The 23636-nt window shown below is 46.8% G+C and overlaps 1 protein-coding gene across 1 annotated transcript; it reads right to left on the reverse strand.

The window, feature by feature from the left end:
* Positions 1-41: 41 nt before the first annotated feature.
* Positions 42-23595, reverse strand: LOC116946643 (transcription elongation factor A protein 1-like). Its single transcript, XM_032961762.2, has 10 exons — positions 23177-23595; positions 9646-9708; positions 9432-9537; positions 8830-8914; positions 6823-7052; positions 4724-4780; positions 3677-3831; positions 2441-2587; positions 1209-1280; positions 42-272 (listed from the first exon to the last, which is right to left on the reverse strand). Exons 1-10 carry the CDS (start codon positions 23246-23248, stop codon positions 264-266), a joined length of 996 nt encoding a protein of 331 aa, XP_032817653.1. The 5' UTR covers positions 23249-23595; the 3' UTR covers positions 42-263.
* Between the last annotated feature and the right edge of the window lie 41 nt (positions 23596-23636).

A 23636-nucleotide genomic window follows, 5' to 3' on the forward strand; every position in this document is an offset into this window, starting at 1 on the left:
ACCACAAGTGCAATATAAAAAGGAAAAGGCACACACATTGGTTTACCAGCTCATTATTTATCATTTACTTAAGGTTTAAAATAATTCCAATGAAATTTAACATGTCAATTAGAATTAAGCTGACGTTATAAAACAAAAATCTATGCCATTATTTTTTTAAATATATAAACCATTTTAAACATTCCTTTGTCTTATTTAAAAGCATTTAAGGCAAGAGAAGTTAGAAGTATTTTTTCATAAAAACTGAAGTGCTTGAATCTTCTTTAGCAGAACTGGGGAAATAGAGAATATGAGTAAATACAGAAAGAAACCGACATCTTACGTGGCATATTTTAGTAAGCGTGCATCACACAACACCTAGAAAGCATAGTGTTGGTTAAAAATAGTTAGAGATGCCTGCATGCATGTGTGTGGACATGTGCAACTGGAAAACGGATGCATGCTCTCGATTCTCAACAACAAAGCACACGTGGCAATTAAGCTAAGGGCGACTGTTTAGTCTGCTTCAATTGCAGCCAACCAAGGTCAGTGATCACTTCCTGCTTACTATATCCATGAGCATGACAACTACTGCCGGGGTTTGTCATCACAGTGAGATGCAAACACTCAAAACTACGTTGCGTAAAGGTACAGTTAAAACCACAAGGTTTTTGTTTTGTTTTTAAAATACAACTATTAATTATCTGGTCAATTCAATGTTAACTTTGTTAATCTGACAGAAAAGCGTAGGGTGGATAGGTGCCTTGATTGTATTGATAAAGTTAGTACCACCTCTTGAGCAAATGTACCGAATATACAAGACAAATTGACGTGCAAATTTGGTGGTTTTGGACAAAGTCCGAAAAAAAGGTTATATACGTCAATGGGATGTTAGAGTTACATGAGCAATTGGTGAAAAGCATAACATTCCCAGAGGGTATTTATTTTAAAATATATAAAGCATTCAACTGTTCGTGTGCTAGAGGAAGGCATCAAGGGTTTGTGCAAAGTGCGGTTAATGGGAGTTTGAAAGGTACTTCTGTTCTTTGCCTGTAGAACTATCATCGGCACACGTTGGCAGTGGTAAAGTATGCCAAGGAATGGACTACGATGTAAGGTTTCAATAGAAGCAGCAGCAGCAGCAGCACGTGAATGGGCACCCTACGATAACTCTGCATTGTTGCGATGTCTGTGTGAGTAGCAACTATCAACACGGTGGCAAAACTTGCCTTCCATCGGTTCCCGCACTCGTTGCAAAAGACGAACGTGGTCATGGGCTCATCTGCGCTTCGGGTCTGCACCTGAAATACGACAGAAAAACCGACAACGCGACAATTCACGATACCGGCTGCGTAAGTCATCGCTGTTGTTCTGTATAGCTCTCCGAGAAACAAAGCGGGCTGCTCCAATTGGTTCCTGGAGAAGCTCCGAGCATGTGGAGTGAAACGTCAGACATTGTGTCGAACAATATGCGGTACGACCCATTCACGATTCCCATTTTCAAGTGCTGCACTTGCTGTTTATCAGATGCAAGTGGAAACAGGGTGGTAATTTTTAACGAATGGTGAAAACTGGTTAATGTACTGCTCTGTGAACCAGGCCACCCAAGTTCGATTCCTGGCCATGGATAGTTGTACATGATACATGGACCTGTCCTAGGCTCTATTAGATTTACTCAACCTTAACACAATTGCACAATGCGGTATGTAACTCATAGTTCTGGCCACACCATCAATTCACACGCCATCCTGGGGCCCGATTCGATGCTCGGTTGTATGACAAGGAGCATAAACCATCACGCAAACTGCGGTCGTCCTCGCAGCCGCTCTTGGCTGGCCATCGAACAAAGACGGTCACCTCATCATGCACTTTCAGATGTGCTTCTGCGGCCATCTGGAATGCTGTTCCAATATTAGGAAGCAACTTTAAAAACTATATTAAACTGATTTTTTCATTTAGTTTGCTGTCCTTCCCCCGCACCTTCGATTAGCACGGTTGGCTACGTAAGGTGCGAAAGAAGTCCTACGTACATAGTTGCATCGGCTGGTCGAGTAGAGTGTAGGTACGCCCAAAAGGACGTCTGGCCAACGCGGAAGTGTAGGCCAATGCTGCACACCCTAGTCTAGACCAGGAGTCTCTCTGTAGAGCTCCCTTCTTGAGCGGCTGAAAGGCCTTGTACCGCAACGAGCAATCGCTACTGCAACGGGCAGAGCGGTGGCGCAGTGATTAGCGCACTGCGCTATGAAGTTCGATTCCAGGCCGCAGCTGACAAAAGTGGCGAGTGGCATCTGAATCGGCCTTGGACTTTCTCTCGCTGCTGTCACCAAACCGCAATGACCGGCTTGGGGAAGTATGACCAGACGAGAAAACCGCTTCGTGGCTAAAGGTGCTGTCCCTCAATGTATACGTACACGTGTACATTGAGGGACAGGACACCGCTGAAGAACAAGTGGCCACTCACTTGAGTGTAGGTGCATCTTTTCTTCCTGCATTTTCCGCAGCTGAACAGGTCAGTCTCCGTGCCGCCCGTCTTGGCCATCTGGTGCGCACGGATGGCCTCCTCCGTCATGGCCTTGCGCTTTTCCCTCAGCTCGTCACTCGCCATCTCCTGCGAGTACAAAGGCCAAGCCAAGTTTCAGCTAATGGGAAGCGTGAGCATCGCCACAAAGGGGAAGGGAACGGGTGGCCCGTGGTGGTACTCGTACAGTCTCGTATATGGTCACTGGAGATGTAAATGCACGTGAGGCAACAATACGCATCGAGCGCATCAAAAGCAATGCAAATCCAGCCATGCGAACGTTCGTTTTTGATGTATTTTTTTTTTCATCCGCATTTACAAACGCGTTGCCAAGGGTCGGCGGAGAAACTGATTTTATAGACAATGTAAAACAGCTCTTTGACGTGTTTTCGGTTATACCGCGTGCGTTGGTTCGGCTCGGCGTGATGTTCGGCGTTTCGCTTCACGCGCTTGTGAGCTTCGTCGGGAACTGAAGGTTCTTCTTCTTCAGGAAATGTAGACTCCGAGCACGTCGGGCAACATGTTGGACGTCGTGCCCAGAAACACGCGGTAACAACCCGAAACACGCGTTGAACGCCCGTACAGCGCTAACTGTGAAATCCTACGCACTCTCGTGTGTAAAAAAATAAGCTCGCACTGAATTGAACGCTACCCTCCCGTTTGACCTACATCTAGCTGCCACTGCTCCCGTGGCACGTAACAACAATTTCCGCAACAAAGTAACCTTGACCACTGGTGGCAGCGCTGGTGCCGACGTAGCTGTTTGGCTCCTGTTGCTGCTGCGATAGTTTGGCAGAATAAAAAAAAACCTGTTTTGTCAAAAACGGTCAACCAAACGCAATTCTTGGTGGCTGTTTAATGATATGAACGTGAACTCCAGCACAGTTTCTGTTGGGGAATTTTCTTCCCCACCCCCCTGCTTTGAACAGAGCAGAGCTGCGCATTGTTTTTTCCTGTGGTTAACGGAGTCCAGATCAGCTCCAGGATGGGAAACAGGGCACCTAACTCTCCAGGCACTGTAACGCAATCTGTTCCACGCTGACCACCAGAGCAAAGAAGAGATTTTAAAAGCTTCCGCTCAAATGAGAGTTTTTTTTTAATAAATACATATGTGTGTACGGTACTACATCGCATATCCGGCCATTACAAATCCGATGACGCGATAACAAACTTCCAAACCTCCGCTGTCATTTTGGCCATGCAGCTCGCAGAAATAGCCCCGGTCAGCACGCTGATGCGGAGGTTCGGGTTTTTGGGGTCCTTGAGGTTGGAAATGCGACTGCGCACGCGGTTCTTGTACTTCTGATCCACGGCAGGCAGCTCCTGGAAGATTGCTGGCCGATTCTCACGTCAGCGGAAAAAAAACACTGCAAATGTGATTCGAGAGTCACTGAGCTCCTATGCCACCCTCCTCCCCTCTGCTGCGTGAATCAAAACATGATTTCCTACTCAAATAGGGCATAGAGCTGGTGCTCATCTCCTCTTTACAGCCCGGAGCCGGGGATGAAAATTCCACATTCTTATGGCGGGTTGAGTCTATTTGTAAGACAACCACAATGTTGATTTCTCCACAGTGGCGCTTTCATTTATCGACCCTAAGGTGATGATGGGCTGAAACAAACCACCAATCAGGATTTGAACTCTCACCCTTCCAGAGTGTGAGCCACTTTTCTCTAGCGCTGAGCCACCAGGCCAGATATGCTGTTGTAATCAGGACGGGAAAAAAAAAACGTGCGTAACTTTTAATCATAAATTACGAGAGGAATGCAATTTAGATACAAATGTGATGTGCAATTTATATAATCCAATTCCAAGTTACAAATGTAGTGAAATTACATGTTAGAATTACATTTAATTTACATACTGCCCCATCAGTGGCTGTAATGTCTTCTTGCCCAAGTCATCCTTGACTGTAACCGTTTTGTAGGTTTGTAACAATTCATCGATTTTAACCAACTCTTACGCCGATAGACTAACCATAGTGCCGCGATTTATACTGTTTAGTGGACGGAGGCGGCAGGGGAAATTTTAAGAAACTTGCACCACTGTTTCAACTCTGTTCAGTTTGTTGTCCTTCCCCCGCACCTCTGATTAGCACGGTGGGCTACATATGGTGCGAAAAAAAGTCCAGTGGGCTCAACATTACACCCTCGATAGCATCTCTCATGTAGACGTTCTAAACCAAAACTGTGAAAGCACAACGATGCGGACTGCCAAAAAGGATACAGTCTTCAATTTGTGCCCCAATCAGCTCGCAGTTCGCCGCATATTTCACGTAGTCATCTGCAAATAATGAAAACGCATTCTTACAAACATTCGTATTAATAACATAAACTGTTTGAGCGTTTTGTGAGGGACACATCTGAAATGTATATTTTGCCAGCAAGGAAAAAAATGTTGTTTGTCGAAATGTTGTAAGCAGAATCCACCCTGTTCGTAAACTCGTGGCCTTGCCCGTTGTAGTGTATCGAAGTTTAATATCTGGCATCAATCACTTTGTCCCCCCCCCCCCCCCCAAAAACAAAAGTCTTCAATGCTGCAAGATCATGTTTGCATCAGTGGAGCTGCAGAAGAACATTTACCACGTCAGCAATATCCAGCGATGACTCCAGGAAAAAACTCGGTCACTGTTTTCATTTTCCATTATTGGCATCATTTGGAGTATGGCTCTAAGGGGTTGGTTTTTTTATTTATTGAAAGCATAGTATAAACCACTTGTACATTTTGATTTCAAGCTTTCGTGACTGCAGTGATTCATATTCTTGGTTCTTTCGGTAAAGTCACGTTGAAGGGAAACAATAAAATAATAAAATATATATAACAATAAAATTCTCACGACGTTTCGACTGTAACACAAACAGTCATCATCAGGTGTTATGATGACTGTTTGTGTTAAAGTTATCCCCTTGGTCACCAACCTCAGTTTGGCCTGATTTTATCCGTCAATATTGCTGATGCGGCGTGTATGGTTAGGAATAATATACAAGTGTATTCTTGGTTCTTTCGGTAAAGTCACGTTGAAGGGAAACAATAAAATAATAAAATATATATAAAACAATAAAATTCTCACGACGTTTCGACTGTAACACAAACAGTCATCATCACACCTGACGTTTTGACTGTAACACAAACAATCATCATCACACCTGATGATGACTGTTTGTGTTACAGTCGAAACGTCGTGAGAATTTTCTTGTTTTATATATATTTTATTATTTTATTGTTTCCCTTCAACGTGACTTTACCGAAAGAACCAAGAATACACTTGTATATTATTCCTAACCATACACGCCGCATCAGCAATATTGACGGATAAGATCAGGCCAAACTGAGGTTGGTGACCAAGGGGATGACTGTAATAGGACAATGATAGTCTTGCAGATGTAATCGGGAAGATTAGGTTGTAATGAGCAGGACGTGTGCATAATGATAGGCGGGCAGGTTAGAGACAGGCAATGGATTGGTACACAGAGGATAGCCACTAAAGGAGAGACTAAAAGCCAGAGGGGTAGGATGTCAAAGCTGATCTCAAAGGCCTGGTGTAAACTTTTTAACAACTCTAGGATCTGGGATCTGGAGGTGGTCACATAGCTCAGAGGTCAGAGTGCTGAGCTGTTTCCGCTGAGATCCTGGGTTTGAGTCCAGGTTTTAGTCACCTGTAATTAAATATAAATGGTTACAGCCTGGCCATAATCACTGCTCAAATAAAATCCATCACGTTACATTTGGATCTGCACTTGGCTGAATTCCATCTTTAACAATAAAATATATTATTGCTTTAACTTTTACATGACGAACATATCTCTCCGGGAGGGCATTTGTGGAAGTGCTGCCCTCTACCGTCTTAACCAGAGGTTACTTGAAGGGGGGGGGGGGGTCTGAGGAGTGGGTCTGCGATGTCTGCTTCACAATCGGGATAATGTTGGGGGTAAAGACAAAACATTAAAAAAGCAACTGAGGGACCTGGCACAAGGGAGTAAGCAATGGTGGCATCACCAACATTGGCCACCTGTGTTGATCTCTTTATTGTACTCCTGCTGCCCACCATTATCCACGGCCAGGTGACTCGACAGCGGAGCGAGCAGCTCCCAATCGGAAGGTTGACTTCGCTCACAATCCCAATGGTGTCAATAAAATGAGTACTGCTGTTTTGGTTAAATTAACAGTGATTGTCCTGTCGATACATTCCCCCCCCCCCTCCCCCGCAATAATAATATGCGATTTTCACCAATGGGTCATGGCTATAAACAGGAGCGGAGCCTCGGTGCTCATGTGAGCATGGAAATCACGTAGCCTTCATTTATTTATTTCTACGACAGTCTCACCATTGGTCTTTAGTGCAGCTGCCAGCATTTCCCGGCACTTTTCCCGCACAACCTCGCTGGAGGTGCCCGCCGATGGGAACGCGGGCGACCTCGGGGTTCCAGGAGCGCTGGGGCTGGTGGGCGTGGTGGGCGTGCTGGGCGTGCTGGGCGTGCTGGGTGGTTTGGTCTCCGCACGCCTCCTGTCACCTCCCCCTCCTCTCTCGCAGTGTTTGCCTTCGGGCCCAGAATTGCTGCCATGAGCAGAGCGATAATAGCGGTCAACACGGTGGGACATGTTACACGTACGTACACGTACATCGGTTGCACTGCATTGCACACGTTGTTGCTACAGACGTGTTTAATTATCGGGTTGCCACATCTCCAAAGGCTCAACAGATCCCGCGGCAATAAGAATATCTCACCGTCGCGGAAGAGTGGAGAACTACATCCAAACGCATCATACTCGAGTGGCGTATTGTCCCGCAACTGACAAAACACCCGGGACTCTTAATCAATGTCCCGGGAAGATTCACCGATTTCCCAGGACAGCAACCTCAAAAAAAGAGGATCATGCTGGGCAAATCAGGACCGGTCGCAACCCTAGTTAATTGCTGCACTGTACTTCACGTGCTATAATACGCGTGCTAATTACTGAACTATATTGCTTGGATTGCAGCGCACGTGTTAATTTCTGCACAGGAAGTTGGCGGCATGAACTGCGCCACACTTCTGAGGGGCTTTATCACACAGTAGTAGTTCGTACTGCGTAATTGCTGAATATTCCCGCATTGTTCCTACTCATTTCGGCACCAGAGCATTGCCTGAATACCAAAGTGGTGGACAGAAACTCGCCGCAAATTTTAACCACTGACATGACTCCCCGTTTAGAAAAAACGGTCGAACCAGCGTTTTCTTTTCTCACCGAATAATTTACTGGGTCGCTGTTAGACTGAAGTAGCCGTTTGGCGAGTAGCCGCAGCAGCGGAACGTGCGTTCGATCCCGACCCTGACGCCCGCTGAGTATTTGGAGTCTGCGTGTCTCTCTCCCCGTGGTTGCGTGGATTTTTCTCCGGGTCTTCCGGTTTTTCCCTCCACATTTTAGAATCAACGTCACGCGTTCAGAGTATGTTGGCTGCTGCTCTAAATATCCACGTGATAATCCGCTTCATTGAGCTGTCATTTATGGACAAGTCACTTCTGAAAAAAGTTCTACATAGCTCAGGGGGCCTTACCTATTAAAATATACTTTTTAAATATCTTCTTTGGTTCTTTCGGTAAAGTCACGTAGAATGAGAATAAAATAATAAATTGATAAAATAAAATAACACAATAATATTCTCACGACGTTTCGGCCACAACACAAGCGGCCTTCATCAGGTGAAGGGACGAGACATGACTTTACCGAAAGAACCAAAGAAGATGAATCATTGCAGTCACGAAAGCTTTAAATCGAAACTTTTTAAATAGTTTAGTTTAAAATGTTTTCCATGTCGCTAACCTGGACAGATCCTGCTTAAATGAATCCCTGGCTCTAACCTCGTTCTGATTATGTGATAACCCAATATAGCAGACTGCATGGTTGCAATCATTGGTGCTCTTTGTAAAAGTTATAATTTGTGTAGGTTTCCGTGGTTGTGCTGTACAGCTCTCCGGTGTGTTTTTGGGGTTGTACTGTGCCGTTCATCAGCACGGTGTCCAACGTTTTGCTCCACGTGCTGTGAGCGAGTTTCAGGAACTGAACATCCAACTCGTGAAGAAGTTCGTAGCGTTCGCAGTGAAAAATCTGACGTTTCAAAACAAAATGTGTCGCCACCCCAAAAAACAAACACGCGGAGAGCTTCTAAGTACCACCCTTTGTTATTTTTTGTAAACAGCATTGGTGTTTCCCAGCTCAAAACACTGCAAAAGAACTCGGCAACACTGCAAAGGCGAAGCCGGCTTGAACTTTTGCTCGCACCCCCAAGAGTTTCACGCAGGCCCCGCCGAAAACATCAGCAAGAAAACAGAAGCGAGAAAGTGGGAGGCTACCTGCCCTCAGGCATTTCCACCGGGGAATAGGTCGGACTGGAGGAGGAGGAATCCTGCGAGCTCCTCCTCTTCATCTGATCGACCCCTAAGAGGTCAAACACACACAGTGCAAGAAACCAAAAACACACACGTACAGGACACATGTATTTAACGTTCCCCCCATGATGTACGCATTGAATTGTGTGCATAAGAAACTGATACGTTTTAAAATGTGTGACTATTGCATGTCATAGGTCCAGCAGCCGTGAGAGGCGCTACTCTATCCCAAAATATGTATATACTTTTGATTTAGTTGAACACGTAGGCTTTTGTGACCAATATCGTCCATAATACAGTTTTTGGGGGTTAACTTGCGTAAATATATATTTGATATATATTTATAAATTTCAAATATATATTTACGCGATATTTAATATATATTTATGCGATCGAACCCAAAAAACCTGTATTATGGTTGTTCAATTTAATTATCGCTTTGCAATGTGACATTTCAAATTGCCAGGGGTGCGGGTGTCAAATAATAAAACCCTCAAAGGGGAGAAATTATGCACGATCACTTAGCTGGGAGTGAGAATGAACGGCTGGAAAGCTTGGTCACTCACCAAGTAACTTTTTCCAGGTCTTTATGAGGATCTTGGAAATAGAAATCACCTCCTCATCCTTCGTGAGTTTTCTTAGAGAGTTCACGAGCATTCCCACTCGCGTCATCTGCCAAAGAAGGGGAACTCAAATTGCTCAAGGGAAAAGCATCCTGACACTACTGGCAGCCAATAAAGAAATATCTTACAGCTTTGTGATAAAAGCAGTCCAACTCACTTTTAGGATGCCCAGTGTCATGGGTATCGCCTGCAGCTCCTTAAGAAGATCAAGAGCTCCATCCTGCAACACAGTAGACCACGGGTAAAGATGAATCATTCAACGTCTGTTTGCGTGGACCCTGCGAGTCAAATGCCAAAATATTCATATGGCCAGAAAACGTGACAGTTGGATGTGCGACGTTATAATGTATTACTTACATGAACCTCACTGCATTGAGCGTGGGAGAATCCAATAACGATCTTTGTGAGCCACACATTGACCTGGAATGGCTTTCTGCACCCATCTACACAAACAAGTCAGTCCGAGGTTCTGCAGGTTAGCTGCAACGGAGGGTCGATCCGAGGGTTCGTTCATTGGTTCGGTGGAGTTACTCCTCGACTTTGTCGGAACTCTGCTTCCATTGAGAGCAGAGAAGCAATTGAAGTTAAATTGCTCAAACAAGGTGCCAAGTTGAGCGTCCGTGTCTTCTCCGCAACTTTGTCGACCAACCAAAAGCCCTACGGAGCTAAGCGATTTCCAGTTTATTTTTTTGAATTCATAATTCAAAATACAGTACTTCAGCTTATCTATTGTAAATACGTTCAGCTTTAAGTCCACAATAATCCACTAGTCATACAATGTAAATATCACGTGGAATTAAAAACCCACCATGACATGTTTTCTTCTTTGATGGAAGCACTGCTTTTATAAACGAGTTGCTCATATCCACTGTCGTTGCTCCCGCCACTTTACCCCACCACGTGACGGGTCGCACCTTCACCGCTTACCAACTTTGGTAATCGACGGTGAGCAAGCTCTCCTGCAGCAGTCCACACGATGTGATCCCCAAATCTAGCCCCCCCCACCCCCCGCCACACATCTCTATTAGCCTCGCGTATGCAAACGTACAGCACTGCTGCAAGAGGTTTGGGGGGGGACACGGGGCTGTAATTGTTTTGCTATTTTTAGGTGAAATTATTCAGATGCCACACATCTGCTTTCACTTTCGACCCCCCTCCCCACCACCCTCTGGAATCCGCAACATCTGTAGTGGATCTGAGAGCAACAATGGCATTCGGCCAAAGTCAGCAAATGTGAATGAAACGGCGTAGAAAATGTTTTTTTTTCTAACGCACTGTGCAGAACCGTTGCCACCTCTGAAGTGCCAAAGAACGGGACAGACATTAGGGGGAGACAAGAACATCTCACAATACCAGCAAACAGGGACAGCAACTGTGTACAATACATCTCATTGTCCTGAGTGATGTATTCCTACTACTGTTATTCTGCAACTGACAAAGGCGTGGACTTTTAATGCCACGGGAAGAATTACAGATACCCCAGGATACCAGCTACCTCAAGGGGACAATCCTGGGGAAAATCCAGGCAATTGGCAACTCTTGCAAAATATCATGATAAACTTTCTATCTTACCAGGTAAAGCCCACTGAGCTCGTTTTCAGAAGCGACCTGACCACAAGTGATAACTCAACGAAGTGGCTCATCGTTTGGAAATTTATAGCAGTCAAATACTCGCGTGCAAATAAAAGGCGTGTTTCTAAATGTGGAGGGAAAGATCTACGCGATCACGGGGAGAACATGGAAACTCCAAATATGCAGCAGGCTTCGGGGGTCGAACCCACGACCTCCTGTATACCAGGCGAGGTAGCTAACATGTTGCCACCGTGGTGCCGTACTCCACAAAAATAAGATAAATTATATAGAAAACATCCAACCTCTCACCAAATATCACTTACTCAATCATTTCACACTCTCCTCTGCCAGATATGGAGTCGTCGCTGTAAAAAATTTCGATCGTTGTGTAATTGACACTTTTTGAATCAAACTAAGACTCATGGTCTAACAGACGGGGGGGGGGGGGTCCTTGCCTGTCGACATCTGGCAGTTCACGAGCATTGGTTCAAGCGAGCCCGACCGCTGCTGATGAGGCAGTGAATGTCAAAACCGGTCCAGCTTTCTTGTATTCAACCAATGCTGCTGAAATCATGCACTCACATAACTCTCGTGTGGCTGATGGGATGGGTAAAATAAATACTTCAGATTGTTTTTTTTTGTGTGGGTGAAGAAGCTATGATATACGATGAATGGGGGTGTATTATAATCAGCGTATTTATACGGTAGGAGGAAAACACGTACGGCGATTTAATTTGTGTGGAGGACCAGATATAAAACAGTGCGTGTGATTATAAATACTTAAAATTCAATTTTTTTTTATAATCCGCAACAGGACACCGATGTGAGCTGTATACATTTCTCTCTATAAATCTATCACTCTGTTACTTGGCCACCGATAAATAATTATCGGTGGAAGCGGAAACGCTCTCCACTCTTTCAGAGCAGGCAGCGGTGAAGCGAATGCGGTGCGCGTGGGGAAGCGGCAGTGTCGTCATCATTGTGGTAGTGGTTAGGGCTACGAACCCCGGCGAGGCGAGTTCGACTCCCGCTCACGGCCACCAACACCGGCCTCAAATGAGTACCTGGTGCGGTGTGTAAACGACATCGCCGCTGGGGAGACAAAGGCGGCCGGGCAGGGGGGGGGGTCTTTGTCTTGGTGTTGTAGATGCAGGGTGGGCCTGTCGTCACGAGATGGCACTGTGTGACCCGCTTCTTCCTAACGACGCCACTCGATTTGTTCGCTCCGCACTGTCAACACCCCTCAGCACCCACGACAAAGTCACCAACCCCGCCCCCCCCCCCCAACGACGCCCGCAAAACCGCGGCGTGACCGCAACTCTGGACTCAGCCCTTGTGGATTTGTGATGCAATGCGAGGCGTAGGAGCGACTGCAAGCTCACAAGTTCAGCCAAAAAAAAACCTCCCAGTTCACCGACTCTCCCGCTCCCTCCACCGAGTCCACCCCCCCACCGTGTGTGTCCACTGCTGCCAACAGACGAGGCCTCCTGTTGACGTTGTCCCGGAAACTCTGCAATTCTTGTCATTGCCAATAATGTGTAACCAATATTGGCAATAAACAATATTGCAACACCGCGGACAATGCATTTACCGTACACTGTACGTATTCTCCCCTCCTCTGGCGGGGTTACTGTGTGGAACATTCTTTCCCATCATATGTCCAATTAAATTTTTATACCTAATTTGTTGTAGACGGGAATCCTGCCTCGACCACAGCACTGGCCTTGAATGGGCGACTGCATGCACAGAGTGATATGGGTATGGCTTGCGGGGGCAATGAGAATGGCAGTAAAGTAAAAACAATTTAATGTTCTCTGTAGCTGTATGGTTCCGCGTCTAGTCGGTGGCATCAACGTGAATTGACCGATAATCCATAATTCGCGGAACACCGGGGCACGAAACCCATCGTGGGTTAATCTGGTCTAAACACCCGCGGTGCACCACGGATTACAAGGATCCACGCGATACGGTCCCTCCCAGATCAACGCGCTCTATGTATGCTGAACTTCTTTCGCACCGTACGTGCCCAACCGTGCTAATTGGAGGTTGCGGGGAAGAACAATAAACGAAACACAATAAGCGGTTATAAATAAATGAGTTTTCAATCTAAACGATGTAAAAGTGCATAGCTCCAGTGGCTTCCTAATACCGTACGGAAGAGCGTTCCAGACGGCCGGCGAAGCGCACCTGAACGCGCGATGCGGTGACCGCTGCCTTTGTTCAATGTCCAGCAGCCAAAAGTCGCCGCCGCTGCTGCTGCGATGGATGTCCGCAGTTGGCGTGATGGTGTTGACGCTCCTTGATGACATCCGTGAGGTGTTGTGGCTCACTTGTGGAGTTGACACCCATGCAGCTCCACAGTCTAGGGCTGAACGATGAATCTTTTTCAAATCGAAATCGCAATTTTAAACAATGCGATCAGCAAATCGCAAAGGCTTCGATTTTTTGCGATTTGAAAATTCCTATAACTTTCTTATTGGAATTTTTTTATTTTGCATTATTATAACTTCATTTATTTCACTTAACTATTGTCCTATGTTTGATTGTTATATTTAAATTAAGACATTTTAATAAATATATGTTGGAAGCAATTAATATATTTAAAGTTCTCATTCTTGCATTAGAATATATAGAATAGTTCATGTTTTGATGGTATCAGTGGTAATGCTCCATCACATGTTTTAAATCTATTACACAGCGAATACTGTATTGAAGCTTGACTTTTAAAAAATATAATCGCAATATCAGTCAGAAAAATCTCAATTAGACATTTTCCCCAAATCGTTCAGGCCCACTCCACACCAACCCAATATTTCCCAACCCATCTTCCATCTCCTCAGCCGTTGCTCGATTGGGATCGCACGCGCCAACTTCGCCACAGACTGCAAAAATCTTGGCAGAACCCTCCTGGAAAGGCCTTTAAAAGAGTCGGAGTGACTTCCCGAGGAAATAGGCATGGGTACCCGCCAAGCCTGCTCTTGTGCAGATTGTGACACACTATCTGATCCACCGTGAATAAAACGTCACGTGGAGGTTGCTTTTTGAGCAAGATATCACCGAGTTTATAGTCAAAACATATTTATTTAATGTCCGAATTTCACTAACCAATTAATGCAATTCTACATTACAATACAGTAGATATTCATGGAAATCAGCAGCATAATTTTTTTCTTCAGAACCGCTTTTTGTGTTTAGTTTGTCATCCTTCCACCGCACCTCCGATGAGCGTGTTCGGCTACGTACGTTGCGAAAGAAGTTCAACATACATACATCGTCAGCCATGACCAATCCACTGCTGGATGAAGTTCCTCCCAATGCCATCGCCATCCCTCACGTTTCCGCGGCGTGACAGCCCACCGGGCACATGCACCACGAGGCAATGTCCTTGCTGCGTGGCCTCTGTGGACGTCCGCTCAAGAGGCCGTCACCTTCATCGGCAGCCACCGTCGGCGCCTCCAGGATTCCCGCAACACCATCTCGGTGGGTTTAGCGAACAGTCGGCGTACAGCAGTGGCAAAGCGGTCGAGCTGTGCGCACCGTGCGCTGTGGACTTCACGAGATCTCAGCTTGCAATCCTAGCCACGGCTAGGCACAGGCTTCGAGTGCCACGGAAACCGGTCAACTCGCACGTTTACCTTTCCCGCCGACGTCACGCGATGCAAAAGCGTTCACCTTCCACTCCGCAGCCGCGTTTGCGTTGTGTTTGTTGACAACAGGCGAGCAAGGAGGCATTGCCACCTCGACACGAGCAGCCGTCTCGCGGCCTGCCAACGGAAGTTCGGCATCAGCGCGAGGCCCAGCGCCGCTCACAGCAACGTAGCTCAGGAGGCATCTACAATTTAGCGGTGGAAACCAGGGTGGTGCCTCAAAGTGGATCCTCTCTCTGTCTCTCTCTTGGCTCATCTTGTGAACAGTGTCGCTTGTAGCGGGTACTGAAGGTGACCACAGCGACCTTCGTCTAATTAATCGCGCTGCTTGGACGAAGGCCTCAGAAATTCCCACGACCGCTTCGTTGCGGGTCTTGAGGGTTATTGTTTTACCGTACTTCTCCACGCCGGTCATCGCCGGTTCGTTAAGGCGGGGGAAGCATAGTCGAGGAAGCATAGGGGTACAGCACAGCAACAGATTTTGTTGCAATTACCCTCGACTGTCCCACCACGTAGCGTGCAAGCCCTGTGACAACCTGTTTGTGCAGCATGGCCATACATCCAAGCACTGTTCAGGCCCAGGATCTTTCTGAGATCTGCTCGTGATTCGGTGCAGTCCCAGTGATTTGGTCAAAGGTGCCCAAAGTTAGAAGCTAATTAAACCGTAAAATATTTTATGACGCAGCATACACAGCATTATCACGATGTGCATCCTTCCAAACATGTTATATATATACAGTAACGTTCCCAGCAAAGCTCAAAGTAGTTTCTCTAACATGTACATTGTTAATGGGGTGAAGCGGTGGTGCAGTGGTTCGTGCACTATGCTATGAACCATGCGACCTGAGTTTGATTCCCAGCTATGGCTAACATCAGTGGTGACATTAACCTGTTGGGTTGCATGCTTTCACCAACCCAGTGGTTAGCATGGTGAGCTATGGTCAAACAAACCCTCAATTGGAATTGTGGAGGCCTTCATCCAGCAGTGGATTAACACAGGACCGTACATTATTTAAAACAATTCTGATAGTAATTGAGACATAAATCGAGACCGAAGTCCCGATGGTAAGGCTCCACGAGCATGCATTACGACATGTCCATTCCTTAGCGTGTCCCAGTTTCGTGCACACGACAGCCCGTCCACATCACGTCACCACATGCCCTGTCACCGCATAGCGAATGTGTCTCACACATTCACTGCCTCCAGATCACGTCTCATTCCCGCGATCCCAATCATGTTCACACTCGCCGTGACAGCACGTACGCCTGCTTTGGTTCGTAGACTATCTCCTTCAGGCCGGGTTTAATTTACCACTGCATGTGTTCTGAGTGGCTGGTGGTCTGCATTACGTGGGACATCACTGCTATTGTAGCCACAGCCATGGCGAGAGGTATTCTGGATGTGTTGTGCAGTGTGGAAATATATTCAGGGTCACCGAACCAGTCACACCCGTCCTGACATTAAGCCCTGCCTATACAAGTCAATGACATGAACGAGTAGAATATATGGCGGGTTTTAACGACACATTTACGTATTTACGCGATCTAACCCAAAAAAAAACTCTGCTATGGATGATATTGGTCGCGAAAGCCTACGTATTAAACTATCATATATTATTTTGTTTTTAATATTGCTGGTGGTACACCATTCCTGGTAAACGTGTTACTGAGGTCGATGTTGAATATGGGGGATTATACTGCTGGCTGAACTGATGGGGGGGTAGTCTGTATGTTGTCACGGAGTAGAATGTACAGGAGAAGTGTCAACTAACAATCATTCAGTGACGAGGTCTTTGAGTGGCTCAAGAGGCCAGAGGTCAGATCGCTAAGCCGGCACTGCTGAGGTCGTGGGTTCGAATTCTAGCAGCCGCCCATAATTAAACTGTGTTCTGAAATCTAGATAATTGATGGATTCGGCCTGGTTACCAATGGCTGCACACAGAATATATATTTTTTTTACCTAATTGGCCTACATTTTAGCTTCAAGAAGTCAACACATGTGTTTGACTGTATAGTTTGAATATGTATTTCTGCATCAGAAAGATAGGTCACTTGGAGAGAATTCAGAAGCAGTTATGTGACATCTCCTTCCACGGAACATTCTCTTACATGGGGCAATGCATGCCATTGATAGAGCTCCAAACTAATTATTTGTCTCATGACATGGCGCTGACGGCACGATTGGGCTAAATCTGAGAAAAAGCCAAAAGTTAGGAAATAATCTAACAAAAATCAGAATCCTTAAGTGACGGAAACGTGGCACTGATTTGCGCAAGGAATTTCCACACAACTATCGGAACCGTATGCATCGATGCCTAACTGCTGTAATCCATCAATATACACTTATGCACATTATATCTGCTTGAATATGGTGCACAATCTTTTACATGGTAAATACATGAACTGCCCATCTTTTGCAAACGACCACGGTAAGATATGGACTAGGTCACGTCATTCAAGGTGACAGCAGCTGCGTTTTTCTCAGGGCTTTCCAAAGTTAAGCAGGTACGAGAAAGTCATTGGGAAATTCCCATCTGTCAGCCCTTTGCCCACGTTAAAACGACCAATTCACTAAAGATTTAGCATGTGGAGACATTCTAAGAATTGTTTTTCTTTTATATATGTGCTAAGACATGTTATGGTATGGTAATTTTTTTCAAGGTATAAAAACAACTTCATGGGAATCCCCAAAGAAACGTGATTCTCACTCAAGTGAAACGCAAACTAAACGCACGATTTAGGAGATCATATTACTCTACAGTGTACCAGGAACGTTACTTTACACTTATAGTGTACAGCACAACGTGGATGTCCTCAGACAAAGGCTAACAACACACCTCTGCCAGAATGTCATCAATTCCAAAAGAGGCCAGGAAGGCAGGTGCCAGAATATTTTATCTGATCGGATGGCTGTCAAGGCTGCTGTTGCTATATTTTTTTTTAGATCTGCCTCACGCGGTGAACTCTAATCCCGAACCTTTGGCAATCCGTACGATGCAACTGGAGCTGCGACTTGTCAGGTTGGCAGCTTTCCACGAGAACCAGCGCCGGGTAAAACAATATCTCTTGCGTTTGACTCGAGCACTTATTTCAGTTCCTTATTCAGGCACTGGCCCAGCAAATAATCAGACGGTGCCTTCAAGGGGGTTGCACAGATATTTTAATATCGCAGAAAGGCGGAGTACCCACACTTTACCCGATTGCACGCGACCTGCCGATAAACTCTGGAGTATCCACTTACACTGCTGGGTGGACAGAGGCAGGGAGGGAGGTGGCGTCTTCTGGTCTAACAACGTTTGAGACTAGGCTCAAAAGAAAGCTGTCTCTGGTGTGGACCAATCAGTTTAAAGGACAATGTATATAGTATCAGAGTGTTTTTTGTTTGCATTCTGACCACAAGTATTGTGGTTAATGCAGACATGATTCCTTGTAAAAGGTTTCAGTTTGGTGTTTTAACATCTTAACAGCTGTTCTGTTGCCAGAAAAAAGGGGAAAACCTATTCTCATAGGGAGGTGGGGAGTTAATGAACTTGCACCGTCGTTTCAACCGCCATACCAGGGGATCGAACCGGCGACCTCTGAATTGCAAGTCCAGTGGCGCTAAACATGGACAACATTCACCTATTTATCACAGATGTAGTGACTTATATGGAGTCACTATGGCGTTTAGCGCCAGCTGCTGTCACAAGAGTGAAACTGTACGTCTTGAGTCTCTCTCTGACACCAGAGTGGATACGGCATGGAATCGGGCCCTAGGGGGCATAGTTCTGGCGAGGGTCGGAGAGAGAGCAAGTGAGGACGTGATACTCTGTGTGAACCCGAGAGGGCACGTGACCGGGGCAGGGTAGCAAGGGGGCCCGAAAGGGGGGCTTGGGGGACACGTGATACGGCCCAGAGCCTTCTAGGAGGATCTAGAAGGGGGCGTGGCCGAGGGCGGAACGAGGCCACGCTCAGGAGCATAAAGGGGCAGTCCGGCAGTCCGGTGAGCGATCGAGGCTCTCTGTTGGAATGGAACCCGTGGGTGCTACGTCTCTTCGATCCTCGGTCTTCGATGTTACGCTCGGCATCGTGGGTCAGGCAGTGTGTTACTGACCGACCCGGTTATGTAAATACCCCGTTGTGGTCTAGTTCACCGTGTAGTTATCACCTAGATGTTGATCCAGTGTACGTTTATGTACTAAGCCCTGTTTGGTTGTTGTAATAAACGTGTTGCCTCCAAGAACAAGTGTGTATCTCCGTGTACAACACTACACAGGTAAAACAATGACTTAACCAGGAGAGAATATTTGAAACGTCTGTGCAGTTCAGGTGCCATGATGTGTTGCCAATGTACATGGTGGTCCAGATGTCCCGTGACCCCTATTTAATTATCAAAACCGTAACTTTATTTTAAAGGAAGGTTTATTTAAAACATAAATGAAGATGGAAAGGAAATTAATGTTAGCGGTCAATTCATTGGAGGGGGGGGGGGGGGGTCACAAGACATCTGGACCATCCTGTACTGTGTGAATTGACGAAGAAACCTCTGCAAACGACATTTTCCATAATCTTGGTTCTTTCGGTAAAGTCACGTAGAAGGGAAACAATACAATAATTAAAACATAAAACAATAAAATTCTCACGAAGTTTCGACTGCAACACAAGCAATCATCATCAGGTGTGACCTGACGATTGCTTGTGTTGCAGAATTTTATTGTTTTATATTTTTATTATTTTATTGTTTCCCTTCTACGTGACTTTACCGAAAGAACCAAGAATGTGAATCCCTGCAGTCACGAAAGCTTTCAATCGAGATTTTCCATCTCAAGGAATTATCCAAATTAATTATTGTGATGAGCTCCCTATTAAAGCTGGCACTTAATGATGGTCATTGCAGGTCTGAGTACTTCGTGCACACGAAATCCACTGCTGTTTGAGGGCCTCTTACTCCCACTCCACGCCGTGCGGGATAGTGGGAGTTATGTGGCCATTCTTCACCACACTGGTCAATATGGTTTGGTCCAGGCACAGAACCACAGCAAAGTACAGCAATGAATATTGCTGCACCGCCCTCTCGCTGACACCTTTAGCCCAGCAGCAACCTGTAACACTGCTTTGATGCGTGGTGGGCTCCCATTCTAGCACTGTCCAGGCACTGCAGTAGTGTACTAACAAGTAGGACACGTAATGCCTTTACACAGGGCAGTCTATTAACCGCTTGTACTGTAATGTAATGGCAAAGTAGGTCGCTGAGCGATTAATCATTTTGTGTTCTTCAGATCAACATCTGCCCCTGCCATGGTGGTGGCCTGGATTGGTGGCATCAGCGAGGGCTTAACTTGCCCTGTTGCCAAACCAGTTCTAAAAACGTGTTTTGTGCTTTTGTAAAGAAATCACAGCCACAACAATAACAATGTATGCTAATCACAAATAAAAAAAAACACAATCGCAATTAGAAATGCATTAATTTACAGCGTTTAGGATACTTCTAGTACTGCGATATGTGGTCGAGACTAACAGCGGAGTGACAGCCAAAGGAGTCAAACATAGCCAGGAAGAACGTCTAACGGCTGTGGTGAAGCGATGGAATGAGCTTGTGTGCGGGAGTAAGATGGATTGTTGCATCGCGAAGCCGTGATAGCGACAGCTCAGGGAGGGCCTTCAAACAGGGAACACGCAACGTTGGCTGGCTCAACGTTCCTTGGTTACTGGACAATCCAGCAGATGATAGATTGCAGCCGATGACGGATGCTGCTGCTGATAGCTGACAATTATATGTTGGGTACAATGCAGATGTTAGTTTGTGGTTAACACATCAATACCTATTGTCCGTTTCGTATTTAAAACACAGTCTAAGCACAGCGCGTGCGCGTAATGCACGGACATTTTCTCTGTCTCTCTTATTTTGGTACGGGCGAATGTGTGCCACTGCGGAGCCAGATCTGCATGCCGGGCCCTGGGCTCGCCTTTCACGGACGGGTTAAGGACCTGGCTTGTGGAATGAGGAACCACGATTTAGCCTGGAGGAGCAGCAGCAGCAGCAACAGCACCAAGTCACCACCTGCTGCCGTCAAAGACCGCGCTCCACATGTTTATTTATGGATTATTCCCTCCCGGATCTGCGCTCATATCTGCTTGCCGAGAAGCGATGCCCCCTGCAAACTCACGCCTCTCGTTTTGCCCTCTAGGCAAGTGCTAAGGGGGTGTTCCCCCATCATGCAGGGTTTCCCCAAACTCCACGCTACGTCTTTCCGCGTTCACCAATGTACTCCCCATTAAATACACAAATTAACTCGTCCCACGCTGCACGCGCCCGATGATTGTTAAACGTGTCCCACGTGACACGCTAAGCAATTAACCCTCTCTGCGTTCGTACAGCCGATTCAAATTTAGATTTGGGTCTCAGTGTGTGTGTGTACACGTGTTCCGTGTACGTGATGTGTGTGTGCACGTGTCGGAGGAGGCTCGTGAAGGACGATACTGCTCGGTTGGAGGCAGTCGCCCTCCAATAACAACGGAGGGCAGAGGAGCGACGCTTGCAAGCAACAACGAGCGGATACACAGCAGCAAGTTGGCAGAGTAAGCGGCACACAGCTGGTGCATCTACCAGTTATGTCAGTCAGTCAACCCTGGGTCTGTCCCGTGACCTGTCAGCGAGCTTTCGACACTTCACGTGGCATCAAAGTTCACCTAGCCTGGCACATGCGCCGTGGTGCATGGCGGGCGTTGTTGGTATAGGGAATAGATTTGTAAACGCAGAACAACGCAGCGTGGCGGGCGGGTGGGTGGGTGGCGAGGACTGGAGTTTGTAAAACCCTGCCGCAATGCAGACGGTTAGAGACCCCCAGGTAGCGCGTGGCTCTCAGAGGCACCGAAGCAACAGCGCACATCGATGACTGTAATGTTACTACTGATGAGCTCTAAAGAGGATGAAACCGGTCTGCAGTTGTCTGTGTTTCACCCGCAGAGTTGGTCACCTAAAGTCCTTAGACAATTGGGCCAGGCATTCATCTCTTGTGCTGGTCTGAACAAAGCTGAGAGCAGTTCACATTGCAATGTGGTGATTCAAAATTGAAAACTAATATCTTTTTAGAACTGCTTTTTTCCTATGTTTAGTTTAACACATAGGCTTTCGCGGCCAACATTATCCGTGATAGAGGGTTAGATGGCGTAAATATAAATGTGTCGTTAAAGCCGCCACCACCCGACACAGCCCATTAGTAGCGAGGTTTGTCACGTACTCGAATTGAAAATGTTGTGGGTTTACTCTCCAACACACCCGTGTGCTGTACGAGTAACGAATTGTCACGGTCGGTTTAGGTGACAATCCTTACTACTAATTGGCTGTGTTGGGTGGTGGCGGGTTTGACGACGCATTTATATTGACGCGATCGAACGCAAAAACCTCTTTATGGATTTTTGTGTTCAGTTGTCCTTCCCCCGCACCTCCAATTAGCACGGTTTGGCTACGTACGGTGTAGAAAGAAGTTCAACGTACATACGAAGTTCAACATACGTCACATTACATGTGTGAAATTAATCGTGAGATGGGAGTTGTGCCTTCCTGCTGTTTATGAACACACCTTTTGCATGAGCTGTTAAATCTGGGTTAACGAGCTGCATCACCGAAGTAGATCACACGGTGTATTCTCGGGTTGTGTACCGCGTATTGTTCGGCGTGTTGTCCGACGTTCCACTCCCACTTGCTGGAATAATTTTTCAGGAACTGCATTACTGAAGTTTCTGAAGAAGGGAACGCCGCCGCGAGGACATCCACGGCAAGGATGATACGATGAAATCGGAAGCCGCAGTTGAAATGAAACCAGGAATCTCTCGTTCCTGAAGAAGCTCCTAGGCACGTGGAGCGCAACGTCGGACATCACGAAGAACAGCCACGACCGCGAAACACAGTGCAGCGATGAACAAATTCGGTTCGCAGAGCAATTCATGTCGAGTGCAGCAAAGGCGTCCATCACATCTTGCCGAATTAATCCACACGCGTTGCTGCACGAATAAAAAATGCTGCACTATTCATCAAGTGCTGTACTAATTGCACGTGCAGCACTAATCAACACACTAGTGCGGGATTAATACACGTGGCTACATTAATCAACACACGTGCAGCATTGAACACAAGCATGTGGCTGCACTAATCAACGCACGTGGCACCACTGTGTTGTACAAATTGCCCCATGCTGCACGATAAACACGGGCGCACGTGCTGCACCCAAAGACTCGCTGCACCAATTGTCACATCCATTACCCCCAATCGACAAGTCACGCGCGCGTGTGCATCCTGAACTAGACGCGAAGTTGCTCGCTCCACTCCTTCACCCCGGTTTACCCCCTTCAAATACCCCCGGTTAACCCCCCACGAACCCCACACCGTGAAGTGATAGCACACACATACACATACACCCACACAAACAAACACACACACATGCCCACTGTCCCGGACCATAACCCGAACCCTGTCAGCTCGTCACCCACCGTGCTCTTCCTCGTCACCATCTTCTCCAGGCGCTTGGCGATGCGCACCACGTCCTCCTCTCCCCTGCCCATGTCCTCCTCCTCCTCGCCTCTCCCGCTCCCTCCCCGTGCCGCCGCCGCCGCCGTGTCAACACGCAGCAGCAGCAGCAGCAGCCGCCCGTGTCGCAAGCAACGCGGGCGGCAGTGGCGAGCAACTTCGCGACACTGGCGGAAGGAAGCGGCCAGCGGAAGAAAAGCGACGTGCAACAGTGGCGATGCTTTCTTGAAGAACCACCGATCTACCACGCTGTGGCCGTGGTGGGTTGGTAGTTGTTGTTGGTGGTGATGTTGTTGTTGATGAAGCGTTGCTGCTGCTGGCTGCTTGGTGGTTGGGGGGGAGGTAAGGAAGGGAGGGATGGCGGGGGGGGTGTGTTGATGTCAGCTCTTGTGGCCACTAGGGGGACGCCCGTTCCACTCGGAC

The sequence above is a fragment of the Petromyzon marinus genome, chromosome 27, assembly GCF_048934315.1.
Source record: "Petromyzon marinus isolate PM22_M1 ecotype Great Lakes invasive population chromosome 27, UKy_Petmar_22M1.pri1.0, whole genome shotgun sequence".
NCBI lineage: Eukaryota > Metazoa > Chordata > Hyperoartia > Petromyzontiformes > Petromyzontidae > Petromyzon > Petromyzon marinus.

Excerpts from the sequence above, each read along its gene's own strand:
- LOC116946643 (XM_032961762.2), bottom strand. The coding sequence starts at position 23,248 with ATGGGCAGGGGAGAGGAGGACGTGGTGCGCATCGCCAAGCGCCTGGAG. Across the intron at positions 9,538-9,645 it reads TGACACTGGGCATCCTAAAA|ATGACGCGAGTGGGAATGCT; the intron begins GTGAGTTGGACT and ends CTTCTTTGGCAG. Across the intron at positions 7,053-8,829 it reads GTGGAAATGCCTGAGGGCAG|CAATTCTGGGCCCGAAGGCA; the intron begins GTAGCCTCCCAC and ends TGCTCATGGCAG.